The following is a 10,528-nucleotide window of genomic DNA, read 5'->3' on the forward strand; positions in this document are numbered from 1 at the left end:
GTTTCTTGTGCCTAGGAACTAATGTTTGTTCATGTGCTGGTACTGCGTGTTTTGATGTTACATTGTAAAACTCAACGTGTGTTGACGTCTTTTTTGAAGCTCTGCTGAAGTCTGTGATAAAGTTTTAATGTGACAAGAAGTCTGTGACAAAGTTATGCAGAAAAGGAACTAAATTAATCTCCTTTCACGACAAGCGGCCAACGAGGTATTTGTTTTATGTTTTCATTTTCTTATTTTCATTCATATGTGTAGCACAATATGCTAATATGTTTGGCTATGTATACGTGTCATTTCGGTGTTGTAGTTCTCACGGCGTAACGGAATAGGGGAGGCTACAGGATGAAAACTCCCAAGAAATAAAGGCCCGTTTCAAAGAACCAACCTGTGTCTGTGTCGTGAAAAGAGCTACAGTGAGAAGTCGTTGTCACTTGTCGTGAAAGGAGATTAATTCAGTTCCTTTTCTGCATAACTTTGTCACAGACTGAATCTGTAAAATAAATATAGTGGAGTAATAAGAACATAATTTTCCTGCAAAAGTATGAAGCAGGATTTTATTTGTTACAAGTACTTCAATTAATTACGAGTACTTGAGTAAATGCACTTTGTTACATTTCACCGCTGAGTGCACTGAAATATGTGAGTATGATTCAAAAAGAGTGCACGAGCAGAGATGAAATTCAGAAACACAGAACATACAGAATTTGGATCAAATGGGCTTTCATCAGACTGATCAGGCAACAAGCCCTTTCAAGTGTTTGCTGACTTCACATATATCCTGCAACTGAAAAAGTAATTAAAGGTCTATTAGAGTACGGTGTGAATCAAACCAGTATCTTAAGCTGCATATACAAACACAAAAACATCTAGAGACAGCAACAACAATGTCAACTTTTCTATACATTTATCAACAAGTGTACACATCTGCTTTATGTCAAACATAACCCAATGATTTACATTCAAACTCAGATTTACTTTTTCCCTGAAAGTATTTGTTTCAGTGGCAAAGAAGCATCACTAGATGGCAGCACCACCATGTTCAGTTAAAATCAGCGACCAGTCTTTAAAGGGTCCTATTCTTATAACTTCCAGGCTTCATATTTGTAGTTAGTGTCTCTACTGTAACATGTCTCCATGCTTTAATGTTCAAAAAGCTCTTTATTGTTCTCATACTGCCTGTGCTGCAGCACCTCTTTTCACCCTCTGTCTGAAACCAGAGCCCAGTCTGCTCTCATTGGTTAGCTGGTCGGCTCTGATGCCCCTTAGTCTATCAAATCTAAGATGTTGGAGCGCAAGCCAATAGAAGCGTGAGTGTTACATCCTGATGTCATTATGTTATGTTATTATGAGTCCAACGGAGGTGTTTCATGCAGAGTGTGTGGGAGAGAAACTCCGTCTGGAGGGAACATAGGGATTTTAGCCTTTGCAGACCATTTGCATGCACAAAAACCTATATCACACATACAGGAAAGCAAAAACCCCAAATAGCATAATAGGGCATCTTAAATAAAAAATGTTGTAAATTAATGTTTGTGTCAAAGTCTTTTACCACCTTTACCTCTGACAGGCCAGACTGTTTCTTTCACAGCAAACAACGACAGAAGGCGTGCTGTGGTCCGCAGAATCATTTCCCATATTTTAAAGGGAAGAATAGGAGCTCTATAGGGGTATACACCTTTATAGCTTATAATTAAAACATTTCCCCCAGATCATTAATGTAATACTGTGCAAACAAAACAAAATACATGCATTCTTGTACTCAGGAGGGGACATTGACAGAGGATTACTGGAAAAGTACACACTAAAAGTACTTCACAGTTGTGGGGGTAGTTTCAGTAGAACTGAGTCCAACAGGATCAATCTCACAAAGAACTATTGGCAACAAAAAAGAATTCCTTCATCAAACTGAGCAGAAGTAGCTTGATTTTGTTCTCAGCAGGGGACTTTCTCAACAAATACACAGTAAAAGTACTTCAATGTATTGTTTGTATAGGTTAATAATACAAAGTCAAACAGTATCAAATGTATTAAGAATTAATGGTCAAATTGTATTTTTATCACTCATCAAATATAGCAGGAAAAAAATGAGGGCTGATTTGAAAAAACAAAAGTCCAGAATCGCTGTATAGTTTAAATCTCCTAACAATGTTGTCCATTTTAGACATAGACTTATTATATTTACAGCCCTTATAACATTAGTTTCTGGACTCAATGTGTGTCTTGGCCATTTTCATTGTGATCGCTTCATTTCATTTCATTTCAAACCTTTATTTAATCAGATTGGTCCCATTGAGATCATAGATCTCTTTTTCAAGGGAGACCTGCAGCATATAGAATTCGCTAAATTCTCCTTGTTTATAATATTATCACCGTTCCTCTCAGACGCTCTTCCATTTAGGCTACTTCTTTAATAAAGAAAAACAAATGGTCCGTAGATTCACGGATTGAGGAGATATTTTGATCGTATGACAGATCATAGCTCATAAAATGTCCTATAAAGTCGAAACACTGTAAAGTTCTTGAAGTTTGGCTAACGTCGACCCCTGCAGTAAAATAAATACACTCTTATTATACCAAAGACAGGTTATTAGGGAAGACTGGAGGGATTGTGATTGGTTGTTCTCGTCACCTGACAGGCGGTGCACACTGCTGCTTCCAAAAGTTAAAATACTTTTTACCATGGATGTACAATAAGATATTTATAACTAAGGATACCTCGATATCTTCGCAAGTGGCATCTATGCTAAATATGTAAATATTATTTTTCCTCGGAAGAAGTGCTCTCGGCAGCATTACTCTCCACATATATGAACTTTTGATGTCTAGCCAAAACACTGTGTCATAACAAAGGTGTGGCAACCTGTTCAAACCAGGAACAGGGAGTGTTTAAAGGTTTAAAGTCGCTATAAATGTGAATGCGACAATTCGGAATATATTTCCAAGACACAGACGACTTCTGTTAAGGGCAATGTGTCCTCAGTTATTTTATGTATAGAGAGATTGTGTCTATTCTGTACTGTGTTAGAAATTAAAATCAATGTTTGAATGGGGAAATGTAGTTTAAACATGCCGTCAGTTTTAATGCAGTTTTACACTGAAAAACCAGAAATTCTTGTGCACAACCAGCTGTTAAGCTTTATTCTGAAACTCTTTCATCTCCGGTTGGCAGTTAGCATGTGGTAAATTTACAATTTCCTAAAGAGGTGAATTTAGTAGCGAAATGATATGGAGTGGTGCAAACCGAAGCCTACTGATTTAACACTACAACTATAGATGTCGAGATACTACCATACTGAATATTAAATGAAGGTACAGTTTATTTGAATACATTATTGTTTACAGACTAGAGTAGCATGTGACAACATCCGGAATGACCGGAAACCAAACCAGCCGAGAAGTATTGTTTAGAGTATTGATTACAGCGTTTAGAATGTGTTGCATGAAAAGTGATGAAAGAGAATATGAGGAGAAAAGGCGAATTAAACATATATTGAATGTGAGAAGAACCTATCCTCTGTTTAAATGCAACAACGGACATTGAAGACGAGGCGAGCCGGCTGGCGGGGAGGAGCCAGTAGAGGATATATAACAACACCGGACGAGGGATCGGGACTCTTCTCTTCTCTTCCCTAACGGGGAGCGGATCACAGCTGTTTCCTAAACCTCAACAACTTACGTCGACTGTTTGGGTAACTATTATTTTCGTTTGTATTATTTATCTCACGGTTTGAGTTTACTTCAGTTTGAGGTGTCTTTGTAAAACAGGTAGGCCAACATTAACGTAGAATATGTTCAACAAGAGTTACTGTGTTATTTTATTTTTGCGTGTTACGCATATGTTTAGGCTGCTTAACATTATATTCAGATAGAACCTTGCCAATTGTGTTAATAGGTTTAGGAGGAGCACTCAAAGAGAAAAGGGTGTTGTCTGGGAATGTCTTTAAAAGGAAATGCAAAGGTTTTCCTGCTGGTTTCTGGTGTATAGCGTATAGGGACAAATACATACCGAGTATTTCTCATAAAATCCACACCATTCGAATTAATAAAATGATCATGTGTTTTATTTATTGAAACGTCTGTCTGTCTGTGTAACTCAAGCATTTTCGGATACTTTCCAATATCTGTGAAATTGTTGTTCAATACATTTAATAAAGAAATGTGAGGGATCAACTTTTGAATATTAATGTTTTTAGGAAACAATATCTTTAAAGTTACATTTAAAACACACATTTTAGAATATTAACATTGAAATAAATAAACCAAAAATATTTTCATTAAAATAATTGGGGAAATTTCAATTGTCCTTATTTCATAAAAAGTGCTCATTGTTATATATTTAAAAATAGTTTTTTGTTTTAATCTTCATCTCAGAACTCAGATTTCATGTATTTATTTTAACAACCTTTCTGTGCACAGATTTACCGTACTCCAAAACATTCTCCCCAGCGACAATGGCAGTTTGTGTTGTTGAAGTGAGTACCACATGTTGATGGAAAAAGAACTATGCATTTATTAATTAGTTAGATGTTGTTAAATGAAACAGACTATTAAAATTGTAAATTTGAACATTTATATTGCAACATTAAATGCAATATTAGATAAGCTATACCTTATCAGCTCAGCCAACATTTTTTAATGCTATTTATCCTTTATAATAAATACAAGTTTAAATATAACTATTATTATATTGTTTACTATTGTTTTTTTATTAACATTTTTATTGATTAGATTCGATGCTCTCCGTTGATATAGTGTATCATAGTGTTTCCGAAAAGACCCAAATTCTGTAATAATGTTATAATGAGTAAAGGTTTTGATTTAGATATTTTTTTACCACTGTTAACAATTGTTTTGTTTTCCTTGTAACAGAAAGCTGGGGTGGAGGACAGTCCGGAGAGCAAGTAAGATGTTTTATTTTCTGTTAAGGGGGGTGGGTTAAAACAACAATGTCAGACAACATCTTACTTTGGTACACAGTCTTTCCTGTTCTCTTGTTTCAGTCAATCTTGTAACGATGTTGAATATTAACTACGTCACATGTAAAGCAACTTCAACATGCTTCCAACTTCACAATTAAAAGCAAAATGTATCTATAAAAGAAAATGCCAGAACCTATTTACAACCTTAATTTAAAATGACTTCTACACCTTTTCATTAAGAGACCATCAAGTGTCTTTGAGAGTTTGGAGTGAAGAATGTGGTTCAAAGAAGATTTGCAATTTTGCTATGCACATATAAGACCTGAACCACAAAACTAACTGCGTCATGAACTCCTTCAAGAGGAGAGACAAGATCCACTGGATTGAACACTGACGAGAGACAAGAAGAAGTAGGATAAAGATGGGAAATGTGGATAACAGGAAGAGCAACAGGATCAACATTGGCTGAGTCATTTGGAGGATACAAAGCTTTTTTCTTTAAATGTAACTTCATTACTGGATTTTTTAAACATATTTTGGAATTAAGTAAGAACAACCTGCTTGTTTACTCTTCATAATGATGTCATTAATTGTACATTGTCAATAGTATGGCATGGTCAATCTTATTTATTTGTAGGAATCACAGCATCTCATAATTTCTGTTTGTGTGGTTTTTGGTAGCAGCCACATTCAGGCGTATCATGGATTATAAAGTAGTAAAACTAGAAGGACTGCAGGTAGTTGATTCACACCATGATGACTAAGTGGCTTGTCTTCAATGTTTGTCATTTTCTAATTTTGATAACGGAGAAATCAAGTGGCCAAAATGAGTTTCCCCTTTAGGGTGGATGGCTCACCCTTATAGATCACGTATTATATCTGCGGTTCCTTTGTATTAAGTCGAAACAAGAATATTGTGACAGCGTCTAGAAGAGTTTTGAGTAAAGAATGTCGTTCAAAGAAAGTCCATTTCCAGATGTTGCCAATCACCTGGACCACAAAAACTCCCCTGTGTCATGAATACCTGGAAAGATGGAAGACTACACAGAGCAGGTAACAAATGGACTGATTTAATATGTTCTAGTCTTTGCGACCACTCAAATAACGGTTTAAACACGTCAGCACTCGCCCATTCAAACACAGTCACCATTACCCTTGACACCAGGAGCAATTTGGGGTTCAGTATCTTGCCTATAGGTACAAATTCAACATGTTGACCAGAGGGGGCGGAGATTAAACCACCAACCCTTCGATTGATAAAAGACCACTGAGCCACAGACGTCCCAACATCTTCTAAACAAAGAGGAACAAAGGCGGAGCAAACATTGGCTGTGTGTCTCCTGGAGAATGAATCAGAGATGTGTGGAGGGATATATGAGCCATGACTTTAACCAACTCAAAGTCCTGGGGAAAAAGAGACGGACAAGGTCTCAAGATGGCTGATGGTTTGTGTACATCGGTACTGAAAACTGAATTCAGGACACACTGGCATTGAGCCTAATGGCTGTTGAACATGTACTGAAAATGAAGCTGAATCAAGAGTCTCCTGGGATCACAATCATGTAAAGAAATGTGGAAGAAATGGACTGGAGCTCACTGATTAACTTGCAGCCATTCATTGGGAAACATTTTTTGTCTTCTCTTCCATTCAGGTCATTAGATCTGCTGTTCGGGAAAAAAGGAAGAAAAGGTGAGATAAGATAGAACTAAAGAGAAATGGTTGTGTAGTTGATTAGACTACACTCTTTTTGCCTCACATTTAATAAAAACTGTGAACTTTTGTTCGGCATGTGTTGCAGGTCCAGATTACCTGAAAGGGGTTTTAGATTGTGTGTCCAAAGAGAAAAGGCACAAGATATTTGACTTAAAAAAACCAGCTGGCGCCAGATGGAAGATAGGACCCCTGGAAGACACCATTTACAGTGAGGAGCCTAAGGTAGTGAATGGGTGGGGGAAATTCTATCTTCCCGAGATAGTAAGCATGCAGGTTGTAGGTGTAGTGGAGGGGACCTCCTGCCCATGGGACCAGCTCGTTCTAATGATCTGTGAGGATGAAAAGCTGTATGCCTACGATGGAGAGGAGCTACATTTGGTGGCTTCAAGCCCGAAGCAGCTAAATGAAGAGGGAATAAGCTATCCAGGATCCAAGACATACTACGAAGGGGAGGCCTTCAAAGACGTGGTGAGAAGTTATGGTAAAATAGCTGGGAACAAACAGCTTTGTGTTTGCTGAACCTGATCGTTTATCACCTGCGGGCACCGACGAATGTTTATTTATATAGTCTTTTGTGTGTAGACCAATGATGACTGGGAAGAAGTGCGGAAAGGACCTACGGGGATGTGGCTGGAACGAGAACATCTTAAACTGGTGACAGACAAAAAGGCCAAATTTATGGAATATCTCAAAGTCACAGCCGCAGCAAAGGGTGAGTATATTTTTCTCTGCTTCAGGGCAAAGATGAAGGTCATGCATTTAGTGTCACTAGGGGTGGGTATCGTTAGGATTTTATCGATACCGATACTGCTTATCGATACCGGTATTTTTCGATACTCTTATCGATACTTTTCAATAATTTGGTGCTCAAAATTATAGACATAATTACAAGATGTGAAGATTAAACAACAGTCATTTTATTGTAATTTATTATTTAATGTAACTTTTTCAATATCATACCAAGCAGGTGTGAGTGTGTTTGACAGTGTGTCTCTAGTGGAAAGGGGGCGGTAATTAGGGGCAGTTCATAAATCCATGTAAACGTGACCATTATTCAGTTAGAACGAGACGCTGCCTGCGCACCTCCTAAACCGGAAGCTCCAGTCGGCTAACCATTATAATCCGTTAATTGCGTTTATTATTTATAATTGTAATGATGGATTATCCGTAATCATTGTAAAGTTACACAGAGACATTGGGATTGACCGTTTTTATGACCTTGAACACAACTTTTGATCACAAAACAGCAAAGGTAAGGCATGATTATCATCACGGCTACGTGAAGTGAAGTTGTTTTTCTTGCTCTTTCCTGGCTGCTAGTTCAGTGAGTTTGTTCGTACAGTGATGAGACTTATACCAATGGAATCTGTGGAATCTCAGCTTTCATGTGATATGTTGTTTGTGCAGATACAATGATGTAGAAAAGATCGCTTTTGCCAGTTATATGCTAAAGTAGTCGTTAGCCCCGTTAGCCCGTTTTGCTAAGTGTTGATTTAGACTGTTGGTGTTGGACTTCTGTTCCGTGTAGGTAAAATGGTTAATATTGTCTGTTAGCTGAGTTTCTTCCCGTTAAGTGGGTATGGATCATTAATAGGTTGTTAAATGTTAAGAAGCCTGGAGACGCTGTTTCTAGCAAGATGTTGCGTCTGCCCTTATGGTCTGCCCCCGGGATTCTCACAATAATAAGAGCGCTGTTAGGAGAGTGGCATTCACAGTGGCCAATCAGAGTGGTAATCAAACCGGATACGTCACACGGGATGAGGGTTCCCAACCAACCAGATTTGTTTAAACTAAGGAAGTAGTGTAATTCATATACCGATAGCAGCACCGTTTGTCCAGCGGCTTAATAACGGTATACCAATACCTTCCAATCAGGTACCGGTACTGACTTAGTACCGGTTCTCGATACCCATCCCTAAGTGTCACTATCATGTTTCTTCTGTATTGAGTTATCTAATTTGCTCATTTGTTTCTCTCTCTCTCTCTCACTTCCTCTTTCTTTCTCACAGCCGGTCCCTCCCAGAAGCCCGTGACAAGTCCCCAGGTCCTTGTCAGTCGGTGACGTCACTTGTGCCCAAAAATACTAATGTACATATTTCGGATGTGCTCCTACATTGTCTGCTTGTAGTTGTTGGGGAAATATTTTCCTGTGCCTATAACTTTGACCCAGTTTATCAGTTTGTACTGCCCTCGCTGAGCACAGGCCTGCAACCTTGGGCTGCTTTGCTCTCAGTGTTTTGTCTCATTATTCCTGCCTGTTGGCATAAGCTGATGGAGGTGTTCTAGTGCTCCTCCTGTTTTATCTTGTTATGCACAATGTTGATTATTCTCTCAGAGCCAGCTAAATAAATGGGTATGGGGTAGAGATCTTCAGAATTGGTTTGGCAACCGCTGTGTCACCTCGTGGCACACGGCATGTCTTGTGAAATCTCCGGCCGAATCTCCAAATAAACCATCAGTGTTTGCCATCAAAGTTCCTGCTCTCCCTGTGTCTCTCTGAGTCCTTTCTCCATTGCTTCAGAAGTTTCCATCACAGTAGTTAATTAATAAAAAGTACAGGAGCTTGGGAAACATGCACTTTTAACAGCCTGAGATCTGCATAATACATTGTGAAAGGGAACATCTTGATTTTGTTCCCCCCACAAATGATTAAGTCTTAAAACCTGTTAAGCCCCAAGCCTGTTTTCCAGGTCTCAGGCTTGAAAATGACATTCCCAGAACAAATGACCATAACTACACTTTTAAAAGGGGAACATTAATAATCTTTTTTCTCAAAGCAATGAGAAACCTGTGAGTTGGATTTAGAAGAGTCAGAATCAATATAGATTTTTTTTATTTTAAAGTAAATTCAGATTGAACACAGTAAAAAAATGTAAATTTTTGGGGCCTAAAGGCACCCTACAGCGAGAATGTGTAAAGGTGATTCTGATTCTTCTGATTCTTACTACCTGTCAAAGATGGAGAATCTTTAACTCAAACTGAAACATATTTTTTAGAAATAGTGCCTTCATCTCAATACAATGGGGAATAATAATTTATTTGTACTAATAAAAGAGAACATGTTTAAAATTGTTCTGGAGGGATTGGATTCAGCCTTCTCATTTCTGCAGTGACTCACTATCACCTCTATGGGAAAAAGTGGTACAAAACAGCGATGGTCGGGGCTAGTCAGTTAGCATGCTAATTTCAATGTATATATCTGCTACACAATACATAGACATCTTTGACATAACGTTAACAGTGTAAAAATGTCCTATTCTGTGGATATTGTTAGCGTTGTGTTGATTAAAGTGGGTTTCATCCCTCCGATTCTATCTATCTATTTATCTATGTGCACCTGGGTGAAAATAGCTACAAAAACTGCGAGCCGGCACGCAAGACGCTCCGCTTCTGAAACGGCCCGGTTGGTTATGACGCTGGAGGAGGTCGGACCAAAACCGTGGCGCTGCAGGACACGGTGGAATCCTAGGCTACTAAGCGCCCAAGCTTGCTCCAAAAGTCATGTCCAAACTGTAGTTAAAGAAGTTTTTTCAGAGACGAATACTCAGTGGCGGTGGGTGGAAAATATTGTTGGTTGGGCTATGGAAATGGTGACAAAACCATACTAGGGCATTTAAAATCAGGAGACTAAATTGTGTGTGTGTGTGTGTGTGACTTGCCAACCCTCCCGATTTTCGCGGGACACTCCCGCATTTCTCCCTATTTCTGACAAAATCAGATTTACTCGCGACTGTTTCCACTCGGACTTTAATACAGCTACACCATTGTTTGGTTTCCATGGTAGCGCGTGTCTTTAGCAGCACGTGCAACTCAAAGTCTGAGAGGGTGAGGAAGATGAAAACTGAACAAGAATCGACAACTCGACCCTCTGATCACTCCTTTCCTGTAAAATACAGGT

The 10,528-nt window shown here is 38.5% G+C and overlaps 1 protein-coding gene across 3 annotated transcripts; it reads left to right on the forward strand.

Moving 5' to 3' along the window:
- Positions 1 to 3,621: 3,621 nt before the first annotated feature.
- On the forward strand, positions 3,622 to 9,103 carry LOC307021779 (uncharacterized protein). 3 transcript variants are annotated; one of them, XM_079654207.1, is made up of 7 exons: positions 3,622 to 3,686; positions 4,414 to 4,469; positions 4,867 to 4,898; positions 6,569 to 6,606; positions 6,716 to 7,098; positions 7,213 to 7,342; positions 8,640 to 9,103. In XM_079654207.1, exons 2-7 carry the CDS (start codon positions 4,449 to 4,451, stop codon positions 8,690 to 8,692), a joined length of 657 nt encoding a protein of 218 aa, XP_079510333.1. In that variant the 5' UTR covers positions 3,622 to 3,686; positions 4,414 to 4,448; the 3' UTR covers positions 8,693 to 9,103. The 3 variants fall into 3 exon arrangements, with proteins under 3 accessions (XP_079510333.1, XP_079510331.1, XP_079510332.1); XM_079654205.1 differs by lacking the exons at positions 3,622 to 3,686; positions 4,414 to 4,469; positions 4,867 to 4,898 and adding an exon at positions 5,040 to 5,969; XM_079654206.1 differs by lacking the exons at positions 3,622 to 3,686; positions 4,414 to 4,469; positions 4,867 to 4,898 and having other exon boundaries at positions 5,043 to 6,606.
- Positions 9,104 to 10,528: the final 1,425 nt, after the last annotated feature.

The sequence above is a fragment of the Notothenia rossii genome (assembly GCF_949606895.1).
Source record: "Notothenia rossii genome assembly, chromosome: 10".
Taxonomy (NCBI): domain Eukaryota; kingdom Metazoa; phylum Chordata; class Actinopteri; order Perciformes; family Nototheniidae; genus Notothenia; species Notothenia rossii.

Coding starts and splice junctions, on each gene's coding strand:
- LOC307021779 (XM_079654205.1), top strand. CDS start 5,893: ATGTTGCCAATCACCTGGACCACAAAAACTCCCCTGTGTCATGAATAC. Junction 5,970..6,568: donor TGGAAGACTACACAGAGCAG/GTAACAAATGGA, acceptor TCTTCCATTCAG/GTCATTAGATCTGCTGTTCG. Junction 6,607..6,715: donor CGGGAAAAAAGGAAGAAAAG/GTGAGATAAGAT, acceptor CATGTGTTGCAG/GTCCAGATTACCTGAAAGGG.